We start from the raw sequence: 24380 nt of genomic DNA, 5'->3' as shown, positions 1-24380 counted from the left end.
AAACCTGCCTTTGGGATTAATATTTATGAATATCTAGGAAATGGCAAATAGTTTTAGAACTAATTAGATAGAGGCTTCTCATTATACTTACATCAATAAAGATATCTGAATATGTATGAAAATTTCAAGGAGATTCAGGATATTTGGGAGCCATTTGCATACTAACTAAACATTTTGATTTTTCCTTCTGGAAGTTAAATAAAATGGATTATAATATGGAAGGTGATTCCCAAATTAAAAGTAGGCATCAAATAAATCATTGCTTTGGTCACATGAACCTTGAAGGAAAATAGCATATCTGTCAAGTCGTAAAATTCATGTCAGAATTTCACAAAGCAATTGATTATAAGCTTTCTTTTAAATAGTACGTAGCAAAGAAGTTTGTGCCGTTTCAAGTAAGTGACATGTCAGACATGGAGTCCCTGAGATTTATTAGCAAGACCATTTTGTTCTGTTTCAGAAAATTACAGAATTTTGGAATTAAAAATTTTACCTGTACAGTGGTTATCTTTAATCCTTACCATTTTCTAGTGATAGGGTATTCTTTCTCACAAGACATCCCATTCTACTGTTCAGTAGAACTTTATTTTTTTTAAAAACTGTTCCTTATTTTAAACTAAAATCTGCCCATTTTCTAAAGCTTCTTTTTTACCTGTACTTTGAACTTACAGAATCTATAAAAATCTTAAGATTGGCTGGGTGTGATGACTCATGCCTATAATCCCAGCACTTTGGGAGGCGGAGGCAGGTGGATCACTTGAGTCCAGGAGTTCGAGACCAACCTGGGCAACATGGTGAAATGCCGTCTCTACAAAAAACACAAAAATTAGTCGGACATTGTGGCACGCGCCTGTAGTCCCAGCTGCTGAGGAGGCTGAGGTGGGAGGATCACCCGAGCCCAGGAGGTCAAGGCTGCAGTGGGCTGTGATGGCACCACTGCACTCCAGCCTGGGTGAAAGAGTGAGACCCTGTCTCAAAATAAAATAAAATAAAAATAAAAACAAAAAACCTTAAGATTTTCATGCTAACTCCCACAACAGCAGTTGTCAAGCATAATGAGATAGGGCATAGGGAGTGGGGATATAGTTCTTTCTCTGAGTCTCCTGAGAGCAGATGTTTATAAACTAGATTGTGACAGGATAAGTGGATGCTAATTCTGAATCATCACCAATGTGTAGTATTATTCCTCTGCTTTAGTTTTCTTTTATTCATTATCATTATATTTTAAATTTGGAAAAAGTTATGAATTGTATTAGTTTGAGAAGGGAAGAATAAATATGTCTTTTCTTATACTTCTCACTTATGAGCTTCATGAAATATGACTAATCTGTTGAGAGACACCATTGGGAACAACCTGTGTACAGCCTGAACTCATTGTATCTGCCACGTATTTTTCACTGGCTCCTTTACATGACAGATTACTCTCAGGAGCAAATAATATGCAGCTCTTCTCACATTTTGTTAGTGTTTTTATTTTTAATAAAGTGCTATGATTAATAGCCTAGTGTTATTGTTGTTTCTCCATTGAGTGTAAATGCTTCATTTGAATGTCTTTAATCTGAAGGAACAGTTGTTTTATTGGACTATTGTTATTTTTCTGTGCTTCTCAAGGTTTTTTGATTGCTTTCTTCGAGCTCTTTGCAGTGGGGGAAATGAACTCCATCAGAATCATGGAGTAGGACTCAGTAGAGAAATTTTGAGGATGAATACTGAGATAATTTGAACATTCATACCTACATTTTTATGATAATTTCAGAATGGTAGACGCACCCATTAGCAATTCTGATTGATTCTCCAGTGGCAATTATAAAGTAGCTTGGCCGGGCACGCTGGCTCACGCCTGTAATTCCAGCACTTTGGGAGGCGGAGACAGGTGGATCATTTGAGGTCAGGAGTTCAAGACCAGCCTGGCCAACATGGTGAAACCCTATTTCTACTAAAAAAAACAAAAAAAACACACACAAAAATTAGCCAGGTGTGGGTGGCGGGCGCCTCCCAGCTACTCGGGAGGCTGAAGCAGGAGAATCGCATGAACCCAGGAGGCGGAGGTTGCGGGGAGCCGAGATCGCAACATTGCACTCCAGCCTGGGCAACAAGAGTGAAACTCTGTCTAAAAAAAAAAAAAAGTAGCCTATATCTGGCCTACTGGTATTGTGATGACATTGCCATATAGATGCTATCTGAAGTGCCATGTGCTTTCAATAAGTCTTTCTGTTCTATTGTTTGCAAATCAGAGTTAAAAGTATAAGACAAGACAAGAGGTGGACACAAAAGGACTATTGAAAAGTTGAGAAATTGTGAACTGAGCTTTTACAGGAATATGGTGCCCACTTACCAAGAGGACAGCTCTTTTTGTTATTTTTGCCCTTGAAGTGGTGATACCCTTTAGCCTAGTCATTTCTACATTTACTCCCAGGAGCCTGGCTGTGATTAGAAGTGTTTCCTGAAGCCATAGAGCAATTTTCCTTTTGTTCAAGAATCTAGAAGGCAAGTTGGGCCTCATTGGCACCAACCATCAAGGACTTCATTAGCCCTAACCAGGGGCCAACTAAATTGTCAAATTGGAAATGAAGAACTTTATATGAATTCAAAGCCACTGATTAGAAAGCTTGAAGGCTTATCTTGTGAAACTGAGTGTTGAATGCATAACTTTTATTTGAGAAAGCAAATAATGGGTGGAACTTCTACAAATTAGAGCAAAATAATTTAGGATTTATTTGGAGGTTTAATAGCTTGTTAGGTGTAGCCTTGAATATGTAGCATAACATATGCATTTATATTATATACTCACAAACATTCTAGTCTTTTTGGTTAAGAAGAGTATTACTTTTACTGGCTCTTAGATTGTTTCAGAGGAATTAGAGCTGTCTACTTTTGTATAATCAAGTCTTTTTTTTCATGTAAACTAAGTAAGTTCTGTTTAGAAAGTCAGCCCCAGAAGGTTTATTTATGCACTATATAAGCTCGTGTTTTAAGATTCTCCATATCCCCAAAATTAACATTTTTGTTTGTAAGTGTTCTGTTAATTTTTATTTAGTCATTGAAGAAACATTTATTGAATGTATAGTAATATTAGTTTCTACAAAGAAAACGAATGTCATAACATAAAAATACATAAACATTTTTTACAATGACCAGAGCTTAGAAATACTTTAAATACAGCATTTTTAAAAATTACAGTGGTACTTCTTTGAAAGAGGTTGTCTGATAATTATTGTAATATCTTAAAAGCACTTGGACCTTACTTCTGGCCATAACCGAGTAACTAGTACTGGACTAGGCCTCTTGCTGTAAACAGCTAGAAAATTAGACAAAATATATGAAATATATGTTTGTAGACATTTGAAAATGTACAGAACCATGATCCCTAAGACTAAGGAAAACAAATGGCATGAGCCCCATAATTGCCCTCCCAGCTTTCTGCTTGGAGCCACTTTTCTGTAGCATAAGATGCCCCATTTATGAACAGGCAGAGGGGAGCAGACAGCCCAGCAGTCTCAGTGAGACTGAGATCAGAGTTTAGGTCTAGAAAAGTAGGTGGGGCCGGAAGCAGTGGCTCACGCCTGTAATCCCAGCACTTTGGGAAGCCGAGGTGGGTGGATCACGAGGTCAAGAGATCAAGACCATCCCGGCCAACATGGTGAAACCCTGTCTCTACTAAAAATACAAAAATTAGCCAGGCGTGGTGGCACATGCCTGTATTCCCAGCTACTTGGTAGGCTGAGGCAGGAGAATCACTTGAACCAGGGAGTCAGAGGTTGCAGTGAGCTGAGATCGTGCCACCGCACTCCAGCCTGGCAACAGAGCAAGACTCTGTCTTAAAAAAAATAAAAGAAAAAGAAAATAAAAGTAGGTGGAATTTGTGCAGCAGGCTACTGGAGAGAAGAGAAATATGCACAGAAGAAGCTCCAGAAAGCTATATAGGGTTCCCCTTGAGTCTTTTGGGTCTCGCATTACATTTAGTCTCCTTCAGTTTGTGATAGTTCTTCAGTCTTTCCTTCTCTGCCACACCCTTGACACTTCTGAAAAGTATTGTACAGTGTTCTCAGTATGGATTTGTCTGATACTTTTTTGTGATTACATTGAGGTTATGGATTTTTTTTGGAGGAATACCACAGAAGTGATGTACCCTTTTCAGTACGTTCGTATCAGGCGTACATGATATCAGCATGTCCTGTTATTTGGTAACGTTAACACTGATCATGTGGTTAAGGTGGTTTTTGCCAGTCTTCTCCCTGCAGTCATCTCTGAGCCCAGAGCCTCTCTGATTTATTTAGTTTCTCCTGAGTGTAAATCTCCTATTGCCAAGGGTGAGGGATTTGGAGATTTAAAGCTTTTCTTACAGGAGCTTTCAAATAATTCCTCCATCCCCCATATCATCATTTCCTCCTGAAGTGCTGCTGATTCCTGAAGGTCAGTTGGCTTGAGTCTCACCTGTCTGTCCCTTTGGAGGTACTTAGATTGACTCTTTCCCATGAAATAATTTACTTTTCTTCTATCCACCTTCTTCTTTCATATATTATAGATTAGGATTACAACCCAAAATATCTCTCAGTCTTATCAGAAATGGAGTTTGTGTTCCTATTTATTGTCCTGTTTGTTGTTTGGGGGTATTTATGAAGTGGTGGACCCAGAAATGTATTCGACCTTCCATCCTAAAACTGAAGCTAAAAATAGCTTTTTCAGAAGACAGTATTTGGCATCATTTCTCAAGCATTCAAATACAAACTTTTGACTCAGCATTTCCACTTCTAGCAATTTGTCTTATACACATGGACCCAAAGGTAACCTGTATAGGAAAGTTTATAGAAGCATTGCTTATAGTAGCAAAAAAAAGTAATGGAAACAGCCCAAAAGAAAGGAACAATAAGGGAATGATTAAATAAATTGTGGTAAATCTATATTGTGGAATACAATTCAGCAATTAGGAATAATGAGGTTTGTCTTTATATACTGATATGGGAACCTCCTAAAGACATTACATCATACAGCAGTTTGTAAAGCAACATGTTTGGTATCATTTCATTCCCATATTTATGTATATATAAAAGTGTGTCATTGAAATGAAAAATATTTGAAAGAATATGTGCCAAACTATTAATAGCAGTGTTTTGGAGGTCATGAAAAGGGGAACCATAATCTTTGTATACTTCTTAAACTTTGTATACTTCTGTACCATATGTATTATTTTTATAACAAGCATATTACGTTTTGATTTTTCAGTAAAAAGATGAAATAGAAATACCTACAGCAGTAGTTGAGCAACCACTGGAGGTTTTCAGGCATGGGCTCTTTTTTTTGTTGTTGCTGTTGTTGGTTGAATTTGAATGGCATTCCTGCATTGGTCATTTATTGGATTTTTCTGTAGCATTTATTTATTTTCATTTTTCCTTAAGTTATTAGGGTACAGGTGGCATTTGGTTACATAAGTTCTTCAGTGGTGATCTGTGAGATTTTGGTTCACCCATCACCTGAACAGTATACAATACACCATATTTGTAGTCTTTTGTCCCTCGCCTCCCTCCCACCATTCTCCCCAAGTCCCCAAAGTCCATATCATTCTTAATGCCATTGCGTCCTCATAGCTTAGCTCCCACATATTGGTGAGAATATTTGATGTTTGGTTTTCCATTCCTGAGTTACTTCACTTAGAATAATAGCCTCCAGTCTCATCCAGGTCGCTGCAAATGCTGTTAATGCATTCCTTTCTGTGGCTGAGTAGTATTCCATCATATAAATATATCACAGTTTCTTTATCCACTCATTGAGTAATGGGCATTTGGGTTGGTTCCACGATTTTACAGTTGCGAATTGTGCTACTGTAAACATGCACATGAAAGTATCTTTTTCATATAATGACTTATTTTCCTCTGGGTAGATACCCAGTAGTGGGATTGCTGGATCAAATATAGTTCTACTTTTAATTATTCAAGAAATCTCCATACTGTTTTCTATAGTGGTTGTACTAGTTTACATTCCCATCAGCAGTATAGAAGTGTTCCCTGTTCACCGCATCCATGACAACAACTACTGTTTTTTGATTTTTTGATTATGGCCATTCTTGCAGGAGTAAGGTGGTAGTGCATTGTGGTTTTGATTTACATTTCCCTGATCATTAGTGATGCTGAGCATTTTTTCATATGTTTGTTGGCCATTTGTGTATCTTCATTTGAGAATTGTCTATTCATATCCTTAGCCCACTTTTTGATGGGATTTTGTTTTCTTACTGATTTGTTTGAATTTGTTGTAGATTCTGGATGTTAGTCCTTTGTCAGATACACAGATTGTGAAGCTTTTCTCCCACTCTGTGGGTTGTCTGTTTACTCTGCTGACTGTTACTTTTGCTGTGTAAAAGCTCTTTAATTAAGTCCCAACTATTTATTTTTGTTTTTATTGCATTTGCATTTGGGTTCTTGGTCATGAAATCCTTGCCTAAGCCAGTGTCTAGAAGGGTTTTTCCATGTTATCTTCTAGAATATTTACAGTGTCAGGTCTTAGATTTAAGTCTTTAATCCATTTTGAGTTGACTTTCATATAAGGTGAGAGATGAGGATCCAGTTTCATTCTCCTATATGTGGCTAGCCAATTATCCCAGCATCATTTGTTGAAAAGGGTGTCCTTTCCCCACTTCATGTTTTTGTTTGCTTTGTCAAAGATCAGTTGGCTGTTAAGTATTTGGGTTTGTTTCCAGGTTCTCTATTCTGTTCCATTGGTCTGTATGCCTATTTTTATACCAGTACCATGCTGTTTTGGTGACTATGGCCTTATAGTATAGTTTGAAATCAGGTAGTGTGATGCCTCTAGATTTGTTCTTTTTGCTTAGTCTTGCTTTGGCTATGTGGGCTTTTTTGTTTGTTTGTGTCATATGAATTTTAGAATTGTTTTTTCTAATTTTGTGAAGAATTATGGTGGTATTTTGATGGGGATTGCATTGAATTTGTAGATTGCTTTTGGCACTATGATCATTTTCACAATATTGATTCTATGCATCCATGAGCATGGGATGTGTTTCCATTTGTTTGTGTTGTCTGTGATTTCTTTCAGCAGTGTTTTGCAGTTTTCCTCGTAGAGGTCTTTCACCTCCCTGGTTAGGTAAATTCCAAAGTATTTTGAGTTTTGCAGCTATTGTAAAAGGGGTTGAGTTCTTGATTTGATTCTCTGCTTGGTTGCTGTTGATGTATAGAAGAGCTATTGATTTGTGTACGTTAATCTTGTATCCAGAAACTTTGCTGAATTCTTTTATCAGTTCTGGGAGCTTTCTGGAGGAGTCTTTAGGGTTTTCAGCATAAACTATTATATCATCAGCAAACAGTGACAGTTTGACTTCCTCTTTACCGATTTGGATGCCCTTTATTTCTCTCTTGTCTGATTTCTCTGGCTAGGACTTCCAGTACTATGTTGAAGAGAAGTGGTGAGAGTAGGCATTCTTGTCGTGTTCCTGTTTTCAGAGGGAATGCTTTCAACTTTTCCCCATTCAGTATTATATTGGCTGTGGGTTAGTCACAGATGGCTTTTATTACATTGAAGTATGTCCCTTGTATGCTGATTTGCTGCTGACAATTTTAATCATAAAGGGATACTGGATTTTGTCAAATGCTTTCTCTGCATCTATTGAGAAGATCACATGATTTTTGTTTTTAATTCTGTTTATGTGGTTTATCACATTTAATTGACTTGAGTATGTTAAACCATCTCTGCATCCCTAGTATGAAACACACTTGATCATGGTGGATTATCTTTTTGATATATTGTTGGATTTGATTAGTTAGTATTTTGTTAAGGATTTTAGTATCTATGCTCATCAAGGATATTGGTCTGTAGTTTTCTTTTTTGGTTATGTCCTTTCCTGGCTTTGGTATTAGGGTGATGCTGGCTTCATAGAATGAATTAGGGAGGATTCCCTCTTTCTCAATATTGTGGAATAGTGTCAAAAAAATTGGTACCAATTCTTCTTTGAATGTCTGATAGAATTCTGCTGTGAATCTGTCTTGTCCTGGACTTTTTTTTTTTGTTGGTAATTTTTTTTTTTTTTTTTTTTTTTTTTTGAGACAGAGTCTTGCTCTGTCTCCCAGGCTGGAGTGTAGTGGCACGATCTCGGCTCACTGCAAGCTCCGTCTCCTGGGTTCACGCCATTCTCCTGCCTCAACCTCCCGAATAGCTAGGACTACAGGCACCCACCACCACACCCAGCTAATTTTTTGTGTTTTTAGTGGAGACGGGATTTCACCGTGTTAGCCAGGATGGTCTCGATCTCCTGACCTCGTGATCCGCCCGCCTCAGCCTCCCAAAGTGCTGGGATTACAGGCGTGAGCTACTGTGCCCGGTGGTAATTTTTAAATTACCATTTCAATCTCGCTGCTTGTTATTGATCTGTTCAGAGTATCTAATTCCTGATTAAAGCTGGGAGGGTTGTATTTTTACAGGAATTTATCCATCCCTTCTACGTTTTCTAGTTTATGTGCATAAAGGTGTTCATAGTAGTCTTGAATGATCTTTTGTATTTCAATGGTGTCAGTTTTAATTTCTCCTGTTTCATTTCTTAATGAGATTATTTGGATTTTCTCTTTTCTTGGTTAATCTTGCTTATGGTCTATCGGTTTTATTTATCTTTTCAAAGAACCATAAATAAGTGGTTCTTTGATGTAAACCAAATAAATTTTGTTTATTTTTTGTATTTTTTTTGTTTCAGTTTCATTTAGTTCTGCTCCGATCTTGGTACTTTCCTTGCTTCCACTGGGTTTGGGTTTGGTTTGTCCTTATTTCTCTAGTTCCTTGAGGTGTGACCTTAGAATGTCAGTTTGTGCTCTTTCAGTCTTGATGTAGGCGTTTAGGGCTATGAACTTTCCTTTTAGCAGCCCCTTTGCTGTATCGCAGAGGTCTTGTTAGATTGTGTCATTATTGTCGTTCAGTTTGAAGAATTTTAAAATTTCCATCTTGATTTCGTTTTTGAACGAAAGCAGGTTTTGAACCTGCTCTTTCAGGAACAGGTTATTTAATTTCCATGTATTTGCATGGCTTCAGAGGTTCCTTTTGAAGTTGATTTCCAGTTTTATTCCACTGTGGTCTGAGAGAGTGCTTGATATAATTTCAGTTTTCTTAGATTTATTGAGGCTCACTTTATGGCCTACCATGGAGAAAGTTCCATGCCCTGTTGAATAGAATGTGTATTCTGTGGTTGTTAGATGAAATGTTATGTATATATCTGTTAAGTCCATTTGTTCCAAGGTATAGTTTAAATCTATTGTTTCTTTGTTGACTTTCTGTCTTGATGACCCATCTAGTGCTGTCAGTGGAGTATTGAAGTCCCCCTCTATTATTTTGTTGCTGTCTATCACATTTCTTAGGTCTATTAGTAATTGTTTTATAAATTTGGGAGCTCCAGTGTTAGTGCATATATGTTTAGGATTGTGATATTTTCCTGTTAGACAAGGTCTTTTACCATTATATAATGTCCCTCTTTGTCGCTTTTAACTCCTGTTGCTTTAAAGTTTGTTTTGTCTGATAGAAGAATAGCTACCCCTGCTCGCTTTTGGTGTCCATTTTCATGCAGTGCCTTTTTCCACCCCTTTAAGTTCATATGAGTCCTTATGTGTTAGGTGAGTCTCCTGAAGGCAGCAGATTGTTGGTTGGTGAGTTCTTATCCATTCTGCAGTTCTGTATCTTTTAAGTGGAGCATTTAGGCCATTTACATTCAGTGTTCATATTGAGATGTGAGGTACCATTGGCATCATGCTATTTGTTGCCTGTGTACCTTGGTTTTTTTGTTTTTTGTTTTTGCTTTTTAACTTGTATTTTTGTTTTATAGATCTTGTGTGATTTATGCTTTAAGGAGGTTCTGCTTTGATGCGTTTCCAGGTTTGATTCAAGATTTAGAGCTCCTTTTAGCAGTCTTGTAGAGGTGGCTTGGTAGTGGTGAGTTTTCTCATCATTTGCTTGTCTGGAAAAGACCATATCTTTCCTTCATATATGATGCTTAGTTTCACTGGATACAAAATTCTTGGCTGATAATTGTTATGTTTGAGGAGGCTGAAGATAGGGCCCCAATCCCTTCTAGCTTCTAGGGTTTCTGCTGAGAAATCTTCTGTTAATCTGATAGGTTTTCCTTTGTAGGTTACCTGGTGTTTCTGTCTCACAGCTCTTAAGATTCTTTTCTTAGTCTTAACTTTAGATAACCTGAAGACAGTGTGCTTAGGTGATGATCTTTTTGCGATGAATTTCCCAGGTGTTCTTTGTACTTCTTGTATTTGGATGTCTAGGTCTGTAGTAAGGCCAAAGAAGTTTCCCTCGAACATTTTCCAAATATGTTTTCCAAACTTTTAGATTTCTCTTCTTCCTCAGGAACACCAGTTATTCTTAGGTTTGGTCATTTAACATAATCCCAGACTTCTTAGAGGCTTTGTTCATATTTTCTTATTCTTTTTTCTTTGTCTTTGTTGGATTGGGTTAATTGGAAGACCTTGTCTTTGAGCTCTCAATTTCTTTCTTCTTCTTGTTTGATTCTTTTGCTGAGACTTTCCAGAGCATTTTGCATTTCTATAAGTGTGTCCAATGTTTCCAGAATTTTTTGTTTTTTCTTTATGCTATCTCCTTGAATATTTCTCTCTTCACTTCTTGTATCATTTTTTGGATTTCCTTGCATTGAGCTTCACCTTTCTCTGGTGCCTCCCTGATTAACTTAATTAACCTCCTGCATTTTTTTTCAGGTAAATAGGGATTTCTTCTTGGTTTGGATCCATTGCTGGTGAACTAGTGTGATTTTTTGAGGGGTGTTAAAGAGCTTAGTTTTGTAATATTACCAGAGTTGGTTTTCTGGTTCCATCTCATTTGGGTAGGCTCTGTCAGAGGGAACATCTAGGGCTGAAGGTTGTTGTTCAGGTTCTTTGGTCCCACGGGGTGTTCCCTTGATGTAGTACTCTCCCCCTTTTCCTATGGATGTGGCTTCCTGAGAGCCAGGCTGCAGTGATTGTTACCTCTTTTCTGGGTCTAGCCACCCAGCAAGTCTATCCAGCTCCAGGCTGGTACTGGGGGTTGTCTGCACAGAGTCCTGTGATGTGAACCATCTATCGGTTTCTCAGCCGCGGATACCAGCACCTGTCCAGTGGAGGTGGCAGGGGGGTGAAATGGACTCTGTGAGGGTTCTTAGCTTTAGTGGTTTAATGCTCTATTTTTGTGCTGGTTGGCCTCCTGCTAGGAGGTTGTACTTTCCAGAGAGCATCAGCTGTGGTAGTATAGCGAGGAACCAGAGGTGGGCGGGGTCCTAGAACTTCCAAGATTATATGCCCTTTGTCTTTAGCTACCAGAGTGAGTAGGAAAGGACCATCAGGAGGGGCCGTGGCTAGACGGTGTCTGAGCTCAGACTCTCCTTGGGCGGGTCTCCCTGTGGCTGCTGTGGAGGATGGGGGTGAGTTAATGGAGTTGTGTACCTAGGAGGATTATGGCTGCCTCTGCTGAGTCATGCACGTTGTCAGGTTGTCAGGGAAGTGGTGGAAAGCCGCAGTCACAGGCCTCACCCAGCTCCCACGCAAACCAAAGGGCCAGTCTCACTCCCACTGTGCCCCGTCTAACAGCCCCGAGTCTGTTTGCCAGCAGTGGGGGAGCCAGGCTTGAGAACTTGCCCCAGGCTGCCTGCCTCCCAGCTGTGAAAGAAAAGGACTTGATTCATCCCCAGCCTATGGAGTCTGCACACCTGATTCTCACCCTGTCCCAAGTGCTGGCCAAGAGGCTTCTCCCTGGCTTCAGACTGTTACAAAGTTCAGCTGGAGATTTCCTTCTCCGTGTGGTGGTTTCCCCCCCGTGCTCCTCTGGTTGCCCTCCCAAAGGATCCCTGTGGTGCCAGGCAGGAATGGCCTCCCTGGGGACCTAGTGAGCTCCCAGGGCCTTTCTCGCTGCTTTCTCTACCCCTGTATTTTGCTTGGCTCTCTAAATTGACTCAGCTCCAGGTAAGGTCGGAAACTTCTCCCTCAACCTTCAGTTTCTCCAATGGAGATGTGTGTTCAGGAGAGGAGAATCTCCCTTTCCCACTTCCACAGTTGGGGCACTTGGGGCACTCACAGTATTTGGGGTTTCTCCCAGGTCCTGCATGAGCAATCCTCTGCCTTCAGAATCCACTTCCCTGTGGGTCCTCTCGGGATTGCTGGTTTGTTCTTGCAGTCAATCTGGAGCTTAAATTCACAGTGCAAGCCTCTGCACACTGCTCTGTCCATCCAAGTCGGAGCTGCAGTCTAGTCCTGCCTCTCCCGTCTGCCATGATGATCCGAAGAATGCCTGCATGGGCTCTTTTAAAGGGGGTCTCTGCTAGATAGTATCTCAGGAAGAATTTAATTCAGGGATGGATCCCCAGACTGGATTACTGTTTGGGGAAATAGGGATTTCATGATCAAATAAGAATGAGAAATGCTAGGTTAACAAACAGAAGAGGTGCTAGGAGTCTTTAACATACTAATATGCGTGGCAAATCTCTACAGTCTCCCAAATTTGATTGTTGTTCTCTTTTTTATTTTACGGTATACGTGTTAACATTTCCCAAAAGTAATATTCTGTGGAACTGTACTTTTGTTCACACTGTTACTATGTTTGGAGTAATAAGCACCATGTAAATCTGACTCCGTTCTGAATAATGAATTCTGAATAATGTTAGAGTGAACATTCCTGGGAAATAACAATTTAGTAGATTCCTAATGAAGGGCCAGAGAGAAAGAATATTTTCCATGATACTTTCCTACCTTTCAAATGAGCTTAGAAATTTTTAAAGAAATTTCAAAACTAATCTATTTTCAAAGAAAGGAACAAAATTTGGATTCCAAAAAGAAAATGTAAATATACCTACTCACAGCTGTAGTTGGTGTGAGTGGGCGTCAAATTAGGATAATTGGGGATCTGCTTAACCAAGGGTGCAACATGCCTACTGCAGAATTTAATGATCTCCACCTTCAGAAACTTTCAAGTACATGTATTGGTTAAACTAATAATTATAAAATGTTACTAAGTGACACTTTATCAGTCACAAATCTAATGTATTGAAACTGGAACCATCAACCACAGCATAGCTAGATTTTGAAAGTTAATTCTCAGAAATATTAGGAGTAGCTCTGATGACTTACTCAATATAAAGCCAAGTCAGGCCGGGCACAGTGGCTCATACCTGTAATCCCAGCACTTTGGGAGGCCAAGACGGGCACATCACTTGAGGTCAGGAGTTCGAGACCAGCCTGACCAAGATGATGAAACCCCATCTCTGCTAAAAATACAAAAATTAGTCAGGCATGGTGGCACATGCCTATAAGCCCAGCTACCCGGGAGGCTGACGCAGGAGAATTGCTTGAACCCAGGAGGCAGAGGCTGCAGTGAGCCGAGATCACACCACTGCACTCCAGCCTGGGCAACAGACTCCATCTCAAAAGCAAACAAAAAAGCCATATCAAGAGAAACGTCATCATTCTTTAGGAACTTCCACGGAACAATTCAGTTTTTGCTACTTACAACCCTGTGCAGGCCCTTAGGTTTCAGCGACTAGGCCAGTGTGAAGCTGCTGCCAAGCATTTGAACAGCAGGTCAGAGCGGACAGCAATGCTCACATTTGAAAATGTAATACCTTTTCTCAAATAGATTTCCCAATGGCCTTTGGCTTGATTCAGATTTACATACTGTTCTAAACATAGTAGCAGTATGAACAAAGGTATAAAAGCTATAAAGTTCCTTCTTGTTAAGTAACCAAGCAAATCGAGAGCACATCCTGTTTAGGAAATAAGCCTAGAAAGCGACGATGGGACCACTCTGGAGGACTTTGAACACTGTGCTGAGATGTTTAGACTTATTCTGGAGGCTGTTTATTACACTTATAATGGGTGAACTTTATGGTATGTAAATCATACTTCAGTAAAGCTGTTAAAAGGAGAGAAAGACTGGATAGTTGAAACTATTAAACATCCTTTTTTCCCTAGTGTAAAACAGCAGTAGTTACACAGTCCTAGGACATTTATTTTGCTCAAAACACCTGAGCTTAAAATCAATCTATCTGAAGTCTTCATAAAATTAAAGTGTCCAGAAATTCTCAAAGACTTTTATAAATGCCAACCAGTCATCAAGGGCCCAAAGCAAACATGAAAAATACAGATCTCTAGGCCACATGTAGTAAAAACCTTTGTTTCTTAGAGTCGGGCTGGTTGCTTTCCCTTCTGCCACCAGAGTAGTTATCTCATTGTGCTCTTAATTTACATTTCCCTAATGACTAATGATGTCATTTTCTTGTGCTTATTCTATGTTTTCTTTGATGAAATGACTATTCAAAGCTTTTGCCTTTTTTTTTTTTATCTTTGGTTTTTTTCTTATTGAGTTGTGAGAGTTCATTATATATTTTGGGTATAAGTTTTTTTTTTATCAGATACATGATTTGGAAATATTGTCTGCCAGTCTGTTGCTTTTCATTTACTTAGTTGTGGGTTGTTTTTTGTTGTTGTTGTTTTTGTTTTGTTTTGTTTTAGTGCAGAAGTATTTGTTTTTAATAGAATCCAATTTATCAGGGCATGCTTTCTTTTATGTCTTGTGCATTTGGTGTAACGTCTAAAAATTCTTTGCTAACTCAAGACATGAAGTCTTCTAGAAGTTCTTATATTAAGACTATGAGATATTTTGTTAATTTTTATATATGGTGTGAGTTCATTACTTTGCACGTGGATATATTGTTGTCTCAGCACTAGTTGTTGAAAAGACTGTTCTTCCCACATTGAAATTTCTTGACACCTTGGCCAAAAATCGATTGACCACAAATATAAGGGTTTATTTCTGGACTCTGAATTATCTCATTGATCGATGTGCCTATTCATATGTCTTGATTACTGTAGCTTTACAGTAAATTTTGAAATTAGGTAATATAAATCCTCCAACTTTTTTGTTCTTTTTAATAATTGTTTTGGCTATTCTAGGTTTTTTAATTTCTTCTAGCATGTTAATAGTTGCCTTATTAACAACTTTGAGTTGTTCAATTCATGAACATGGAATATCTATTTATTTAGATCTTCTTTAATTTCTCTCTGCAGTGTGTTGTAGTTTTTTCCCTGTACAAATGTTATACTTCTTCTAGGTTTATTCCTGGGTATCTTAAAATTTATTCCTAGATATTTTTGTTAAAGTTATTTCTAAGTATTTTAATTTTTTGATGCTATTGCGAGTGGAATTTCTGAATGGAATTGATTTCTTAATTTCATTTTTGGATTGTTCCTAAAATATAGAACTACAGTTGGTTTTCATCCTCCGATCTTGCTGGCCTTATTTATTAGTTTTAGTTGTTTTTTTTTTTTTTTTTTTTTCAGTAGACTCATGAGGGTTTTCTGCATAGATAATTATGTCATTCACACATGAAAATAGTGTTACTTCTTCCTTTCCCATCAGTATTTCCTTTTTCTCTTTTTCTTGCCGTTTTGCACTGGCTAGGACTTCTAGTACTAAGGAATGAGGAACTAATATCCTTGTCTTGTTTCTATTCTTAGGGAAAAAGCATTTAATCTTTCAGCATTACATACAGTGTTCACTGTAGGCTTTTCAGGTTGAGGAATTTTACTTCTTTTCCTGGTTTGTTGAGAGTTTTTATCATGAATGGGTGTTTCATTTTGTCAAATGCTTTTTCTGTGTCTAGTGAGATAACTAGTGGTTTTTCTTTTTTCTCTTAATGTGATGTGTTTAATTGATTTTGGAACATTAAACTGTCATGAATTCCTATAATAAATTCTACTTGGTCATGGCATATAATTTTTTAATGTGTTACCAAATGTGGCTTGCTAACATTTTGGTAAGGAGTTTTATACTATGATCATAAGGGATACTAGTCTGTTGCTTTCTTTTCATGTGTCATGTTTCTTTCTTTTCTTTGTTGGGCTTTGATAACAGAGTAATACTGAACTCACAGGAATGAGTTAGGAAATGTTTCTCCTTCTCTATTTCCTGAAAAAGTTTGTGAAGGATTAATATTATTTCTCTTTTCAAATATTTGATAACATCCAGCAATAAAGCCATTTGGACTTAGAATTTTCTTTGTGTAGGAAGATTTTTACTTACTAATTCAATTTCTCTATTATAGGTCTGTTCAGACTTTATGTTTCTTCTTGATAGATTCGGCAGTTTATGTTCTTCTAAGAATTTGTCCCCTTCCTCTAAGATGTCTGATTTGTTGGCAATTTTTTTTTTCAAAATATTCCCTTAAAGCTTTTTTAGTATCTGTAAGGTTGGTAGTATTGTACTATTGTCCCTTCTCTTATTCTTGATTTGAGTAACTTGTGTCTTCTCTTAGTTTCCTAGTCTTCTACCTGAGATAGAAGCTTAGGTAATTCATTTGAGACCTCTCTTCTTTCTGGTGTAGGTAAAGCACTACATTTCCCTTAAAGTACCACTTTAGCTGCATCCTGTAATTTTTAATACATTGTGTTTTTATTTTTATAGTGCTAAAAAATTGTGTTTTTGAGGCAGAGTCTCACGATCACCCAGGCTGGAGTGCAGTGGCACAATTATGACCCACTGCAGCCTCAACCTCCTGGGTTCAAGGGATCCTCCTGCCCCAGCTTCCCAAGTAGCTGGGACTACAGGTGCATACCACCATGCGTGGATAATTTTTTGTATTTTTTGTAGAGATGGGGTCTCGCTGTGTTGCCCAGGCTGGTCTGAAATTTCTGGGCTCAAGTGATCCACCACTTCAGCCTCCCAAAGTGCTGGGTTTATATAGGCATGAGCCACCATGCCTGGCCTGTTAAAAATATATTTTTAAATTTTTCTTATGATTTCTTCTTTGACCCTAGGATTGTTGAAGAGCATGTTTAATTTTCAAATATTTGGGGTTTTCTCAGATTTCTTTTTAATTCTGTCATTTTTTGCTTTCATATTTTGGGGCTTTTTTGTTAGATGTGTATGTATTTATAATTGTTATATTCAAAGAAGAAATAACATAATTCAATAATAGTTGCAGATTTCAATATTCTACTGTCAAAAACTGCTAAAACAATTAGACAAAGTTAGGAAGGATATAAAATAATTAAATAACCCTGTCAACCAACTTGACCTAACTGTGACATTATGAATCTTCATAATCTTTATAAGAAACTGCAGATACAGATTCTTTTCAGGCACACATGGAACAACCTCCAGGATAGACCACATGCTAGGACACAAAACAAGTCTCAATACATTTTAAAAGACCAAAATCATATAGAGTGTGTTCTCTGACCACAACAGAATTAAATTAGATATCCACAGTAAGCCTCTCTTTGTCTGGGGCCTGCTTCTTCTTGCTATAAAAGTAGTAAACAGGTCAGGTGTGGTGGCTCCTGCCTGTAATCCCAGCACTTTTGGGAGGCCGAAGCGGGTGGATCGCATGAGCTCAGGAGTTCAAGACCAGCCTGGGCAACATGGCAAAACCCCATCTCTACTAAAAGTACAAAAAATTAGCCAGGCGTGGATGTGCATGCCTGTGGTCCTAGCTGCTCAGGAGGCTGAGGTGGGAGTACTGCTTGAGCCTGAGAGGCGGAGGCTGCAGTGAACCATGATCGTGCCACTGCACTCCAGCCTGGGTGATAGAGCAAGACCTGCATATGCAGGCATCCATCCTGGCCCCTCCGCATTGCCTTCATGGGACTTTGGGGGCATGGGAGACTGACAAAAACAAACGAGAAACTCTAGCTGCCTCCACTGCCATGAGTAATAAAGTTCTTTTTCTCTGATGCAGCACTTGTATCATCTGCCAGCACCCATGAATCAGTAATAAGCTAACTTGTTAGCTTATCAGTAAGGTAAACTGTCAGATCCTGTTTAGTTCCTGACAGTTTCTTTAGTTCTTAGAATATATTTAAATAGCCACTTTGAAGTCTTTGTAAAATCCAGTATCTGAGGACATTCCACGAAAGACATTTTGTAATGACTGCCTTTTTTACCCCTTGAGTATGAGTCACACTTTATTTCTTTGCATGTCTCTTCACTTTTGTTGAATATTGGATATTTTGGATAATAAATTGTAGCAACTGTGGATTCTGACTCTTCCTCCCACCCCCTAGCAGTTGTTCTTGTTTTGTTTGTTTAATAACTTGCCTGTACTAAATCTGTGATTTCTGCCTCTCCCAGGGTGTGCAACCACAGATGTTTTTGTTTAGTATTTAGTTTTGATTATCTTTTTATTTGTATTTTCTAAAAGTCTCTGTTTAGATTTTGCCCTGTGTCTGTATAAATTAGTGTTGAACCAAAGATTAGTCAGAAGTTATGCTCAAATACCTCAAGCCAATAAGCCTACCACTTTGAGCTGATGGGTCTTTGTTTGGTTTGGGGAGTGCATTCAAAATCTGGATTTTTTTTAGTTTGCCCAGCCTTTGCTTTCTACCAGGCTCTCTCAGTTGTCTTGTGAACACACACACACACAGGTTTCATCTGCCAGGGGTGTGTGAGTGGCTCGGGCCTGCTGCAGTCCCTAGGGTACATACACATGGCCTTCAGTCAACCTAGGATATGTGCAGAGGTTACCAAGCCTTCTTACCACTTTCTCACCTCATGGAATACCTTGTTCCATGGCTAGTCTACCATCCATTGCTTGCCTCAATATGATACAACCTCAGGCCAGCAGAGCACTGGCCCTTCCTATTCACTTGCCACCAGGATTGCTCCTCTAATTGACAACACTCCATACCAAATGAGCTCTTCTGGCAACAACAGCAAAACCACTGGTTTGTAGGGCCTGCTCTAGCCTGGTTGAACAATCACTCTAGCAGAGCTAGAGGGAGATGCCTCAAACACTGTTTGTGTGTGAAGTCTGGTAATTTTCATGAACAGATGCTTCTCAGCTTGTTATATGTCTTTGGTCAGTTTGCAGTTTTTGACAGTTTTTTTCCGCTTTATAGTTGCTTTGGGGGAAGAGGATTTGTCAGTCTCAAACCATCATGCCAAGAATCTAAAGTCCCAATCTACATCATCTTGCCATTGATGCTAGTGTAACTTAACTGCCTGTTTGATTCTCTGTGATCACATAAGTTGCTTTCTCTTACCTGCTCAGCTAGGATATGGAACAGCGGCAATAGAATCAACCTGGGGAAAGTTGATAGAGAACACTGGGGCCACAGTGGGCATGGATTTTTCCCATGGTTAATTAGGAATGATTTATAATGATCAGGCATTATTTATACTTTTATTCCCTGTATAACTAATAAAACATATTTGCTTTACAAATGGTATATCATTATATAAATGTTATTTATATACACTTTGTGTCAACCAAAGAGATTAAAATATTGCCTTTTTAAATGAGATTCTAGAAACATTGTCTTCGTCGTACTCATGTTCTCCCTGAATTTCCTTCCATTTATTAATTCAATAAATATACACTTGGTTATCTAAAGTATACAGAGGCATGTTGAGTGATTCCTAGATGAAGCTGACACATATTTTGTCCTTAAGGAGCTTATAGATTAGTGGAAGTAATACAATGTAAACATGAAAAATGGAAATAGGATGTGCTGGATGCCGTTAAAGAGTTATAGATCTGTGCTATGTAAGTTCAGTAGGGTAATTGAGTTTTCCCTATCTAAGTGATTCTTTTATCACTCATTACTCCCATCACCTCGTCCTCCCTGCTTGCATTCCCTCGCCAGCTGCTTTCCTACTGAAATCCTTATGTTGTTACTCATTTGAGCTAGTCATAGTAAGTAACATGTACGCAGAGCTTCCACATGCACTTTTCTTGTTTGGTATTTGTCTGGTTCATATCAGCTTGGGGTTTAGGTAGGGAGCATTATTATTCCTAATTTACAGATAAGGAAACTGACATCAGAGTGACTTGCCCAACCTTGCATATTAGAAGAGTCAAGTTTTGAACATAGGTCTTTGTACTCAAAGTCCTGGGCTCTTTCCAGTATGCTCTGCTGCCTCTCACACAGCAAACTTTCTCTTCTCTCTAGCCAGTAGATAGTTGGGAAGAGTTAAGTTTGATGAGTTGGGTCAGAATTGGAGGCAGCTTAGTGTGTTTCTAGATGGACACGCAAATGAGGCAGCAAAGCAAGACTGTTCAGGCTACTTTTTGAATCATTTCCCAATAAGGGTTTTTAATGATTTTTAATTTTACAATAATCAGAGATCCATATTTTCATTTGCATCTCATTTATTCCATAGGTGTTGAATTGCTACTTTAAGCACAGCATATTCAAAACCAAATTCATAATCTCCCCCTCAATCTGTTGTCTCTTAACATTTCCTTTCTCTATTAATGACACCTCCAGCTCCACAGTCTCCTAAGCTAATAATTTGGAAGTCTTTGACTCCTTCCTAACCTTTATCTCAGCATCTAATCCTATCGTTTCCAGCCTACCTCATAGGGTTATTGTGTGAGTAAACTGACAAAATATATAAAGACAAACTCTGAAAGCTGTGAATGAGAGGTATTTATTTCCTCTAAGGCAGTGCATCTGTTGATGTGTAACAGTACTACAAGGCCTCAGCAACCATTCAGAGTTAATGTTTTGTAGTGTTGACACTTGCTTTAGTGAAGCATGTACTTAACATCGGGGCTAAAACTGCATTATCTTACATTCTTAGAACAATCTGCACTCTTAAAAGCACTACCAAGGGAGGAGAAAAAAAAAGGGAGCGTGAGAGAGAACAAGGCTCTCTTGTGTGATTTGCACAAGAACTAGAAGTTTTCAGACTCTGCTTGGCTATATCCAGAGGTCTTTTAAACTGAAAACCAAAGTTGATTTTATTAATACCACTCCACCACTCAGTCTCTGTGACCTAGGTCAAGTGATTTAGCAATGTCAGTCTCTACACATAAGTTAGAGATAATGATTGTACCTATTTTATAGAGCTGCTGTAAGGATCGAATGATCTATATAGAGAGCCAGAGTGCCATATATAAGGTATTCAGTAAGTGGTAGCTATTGGATTACTCTTCTCCCTTTCCACCTATCTAGAGATTTTAGGTTGGTCCTCCTTTGCCGTTTCCCTGAGATAGATAATTTATTTCATGTGGCATATTTATTTAGACTGCATCACATTATACTCTTGCAGTTCACAGACATTTCCAGGAGGTTGTTGCTCCACCACTTCATTCAAAACTAGGTTCACGGTTTTCATGTTTTCCTCTCTACGTCTCTCCTACTGATTTCCCTTTTAAGGTTCGAACATGATTCTGATGAAGTCTTTCAGTTAAAAATTGTGAGATTAAACTTGTACTCTCTAACCCCGAAGTGAAAGAGATTTCAGGTTCAATATTTGGAATAAAATTCTACAATCAGGACTGTTTGTTTTTGTTTTTCATCAGTAGAATGGGCTGTCTTGGAAGTCATGAAGTTGCCCATGGCTACCGCTATACAAAAGTGGCTTTTGACTAGCAGCTTTGGCTTGCCACTGCTTCCTTTCTCCCATCCAGTCCTTGAGGTCTGCAAGCTGTTTCAGTATACATCGCAGTGAAGAGTGTAACAAACAGATTAGCTACCTGACTTGCAATTTTTTGGCTTTGGAATTTTTGGTTCAGGATTTTGTACTGTCATAGCTAAATGAATTGACAAAACAACAAGAACAAATGAAGAAGTTTATTCATTTGTTATTGATAAACAAATGAAGAAGTTTATCAACCTTCCCCCGCAGGATTACCAAATACAGGGGTGCAGGGTTTAATATTAGACTAAAGTTGAAGATGTGGCCCTCAATTCTCCTGCAAAGGAGCTCTGCAGTGAAGTCACAATAGCCATGGGCCTCTGCGTGTAACTAGGGTCATCCATACTATTCCATATGTTAAAGTAGAAGAAAATAGTGAAGTCTTGTCATTTGCAAGACTTTTATGCAAAGTTTGACAGATGTTGCATGCTGCTTTCAGGATTAAGAAAATTACGTGAGCACTGCTGTGCCTTCTGTGAGATGTTTTATTCTCAGCTGTTACCCTCCTTGTCCCTTGCCCATAACCATTATAGTGGCCAGAAAGTCTGCTTGCTCTATAGTGATGTGTTTTGAATAGTGCCCATTAGTTTTCAGTAGTTACCCTGGCCTGCATGTTAGCCTTCAGTTTAATGGCCTTTTTTATGTTCATTCATTTTATTTTATTTCCCATCGTGGTTTTGTTTATTTCTTTTTTGTTTTTTGTTTTTTCTGTTCTCTTTTTTAAAACCGTCGTGGTTTGCCCTTCATATTCCCCAATGTTTGCACATGACAAGATGTTGCCATCCCAACATTACCTCCCACTTCACTGACCAGTGCCACTACTGACCATCTAGCACCAGCTACAACGGGACCACTGCCTTCAGCTCCTCGGGATGTCGTGGCCTCCCTGGTCTCTACCCGCTTCATCAAATTGACATGGCGGACACCTGCATCAGATCCTCACGGAGACAACCTTACCTACTCTGTGTTCTACACCAAGGAAGGGATTGCTAGGTAAGTGCCTGTGTGTCTGCAACCAGTTGACTGCCTCTTGGTCACGGCAGCCTTGTCATGCTCACCCTGGCTCTTGGTATCTGTACCAATTTTTAGTCCAGAAAATAAGATCACTGAGATGCATCTTCCCTAATTTTAGGTCATTAAATAAACTCCCAAACAGACTAAAGTCCTGGTAGTCTCTCCTTTTCTGGGATGACTTAGGGAGAGGGTAGATACAGCTGTTGAGGTGGACGTATTTAAATGTAAGAAGGAGTGCCCTTTTTTCGTAAGATTCAGTCAGTATAAATTCTAGAGATTAAGGTAGACTTAATTTATTAAAGTAAACTTAAATGAATATTTGCCACACCCTTATGTGGTGTGGGCTGCGGAGCTCCAGGGGTTCTCCTTGATGAAACAAGCGTAGCTAGTGATGACTTTTCCTAAAATAGCATTTTCATTACATTCCTCTTCATTTCCACCCCCTCAGGAGCTCACATTGCTCATAGGAGAAGATCTATAATGTCCAGGCTGCTTTATGCCACAGGCTGGCTTCACTTTATCGGTCCAACTTGCTTTTCCTTTTTCCCCAATGTGACTGACTTTCTAGTGAAACCAGTCTAATCACTATAGCCCTTTTTTCCAGTGTGTCCTCTTCAGTCACTTCCCCTTGCCCCTTTCTCAGCTGAAGGTAAATTCAGTTAATCCTTCTTGGCCCAGGTTAAGCTCCATGAAGCTCCCAAAGATCTTTCCCCACCTTTTCAGCACATAGAGCATTTCCCTTGTACATGTATTTGTATCCCTAATATTGGCACTTGATTATGGTAATATGTGATCTTTTACTACCTTAAGCTGTTATTCTTCAATTATGTTATATGTATTTGTGCTGTTTTCCCAACCAGATTATAAACTCTTTGGAAGGAACCATGCCACATGCTGACTGCTCACACATTGCTGAGTAAATTCCTTCACTGTGCTCTTCCAGCCAGAATAAGAAAGCTAAGATACCTGTTTTAGTAGGAGCCCTAACACATCAGCTAAAGCTTTTATTTCCATTAGCATGCTTATAGTTGATGTATATTGTAGTTAATACCAGACTGGCAAGTTCAGCAAGTGCAGGACCCTTTCTTTAATACTCTCAAGAAGTCTAAGTGGCATAATTTAAGACCAATAGATGGGAGTTAACCTGAATGCTATACTGTATGTTTTGAGTTTTACAAGGGTAGAGAAACATAGTTCTATACATAAAAAAGGTAAGACATTCCTACCAAACAGCAAGTTTCAATGTCACCATTAAAATATCTTCAATAGACTTTGAAATCTCATTGAAAATCTCATAAGCTTTCACAGAAGGAAGAAACCATTCAGTAATTCTGCGTAATAAGCTTTATTTCTAAATAGGTTTTTTGCTCTTATTGTGCCTTCTACCAGAAATGCATTTTCCTCACATGAGTTACATCTGGCTTCTTATCTGTCATCTTTAGATGACATCTCCTCAGGCCTTCCCTGAATACCAACCCAAACTTAGCCCTGGTGACTGTCACACAGTGGGGTATCAGAGCCAGCTTGTTCCCAAGCTAATTGTTAAATGCTCGGGAAATTTTGCAAACCTAATGACATGACTTGGCAGCTTGAAATTGGGCACGGTGGGAGTGTTTACAGTGACAAATGCTACAAACCAGAGCCAATTGTTAAACATTCACCAGAACACCACTGCTGTCACATCACCCTATTTTTTGGTATGTGTGTGGTATTTTTTTGTTTGTTTCGCTTTTAGTTTGGGTTTGTTTTTGTTTTTGTTTTTGTTTTGAGAGCACTTACTACTCTCTGAAATTTTCTCTCTTATTAGCTTATTTATTCTGTCTGTCTTGTTCAATAGAGTTCTCCAGCACCTGGAACACGGCCTGGAATTTAGTAACACTCAGTAAATATTTATTAAGTGAATACATTAATTTCAATCAGTGGAGAAATAATAGATAATTCAAGTAATCATATTGAGATTGATTATCCATTTG

The 24380-nt window shown here is 38.7% G+C and overlaps 1 protein-coding gene across 8 annotated transcripts in view; it reads left to right on the top strand.

The window, feature by feature from the left end:
- The window catches only part of NEO1 (neogenin 1), a 267305-nt gene that overhangs the window by 177937 nt on the left and 64988 nt on the right, over positions 1-24380 (top strand). For 5 of the 8 annotated variants that reach the window (XM_032174196.2, XM_032174189.2, XM_032174192.2 and 2 more), the window contains exon 8: positions 22167-22386. In XM_032174196.2, the coding sequence (XP_032030087.1) occupies positions 22167-22386 (220 nt within the window). The remainder of the gene's footprint in view (positions 1-22166; positions 22387-24380) is intronic. The other 3 variants (XM_032174198.2, XM_032174193.2, XM_032174195.2) reach the window with 1 other exon arrangement.

Source organism: Hylobates moloch, unplaced genomic scaffold, assembly GCF_009828535.3.
Source record: "Hylobates moloch isolate HMO894 unplaced genomic scaffold, HMol_V3 SCAFFOLD_14, whole genome shotgun sequence".
Lineage (NCBI taxonomy): Eukaryota > Metazoa > Chordata > Mammalia > Primates > Hylobatidae > Hylobates > Hylobates moloch.
The sequence above is the reverse complement of the archived record's forward strand: the minus strand, read 5'-3'. Positions and strand labels throughout refer to the sequence as shown.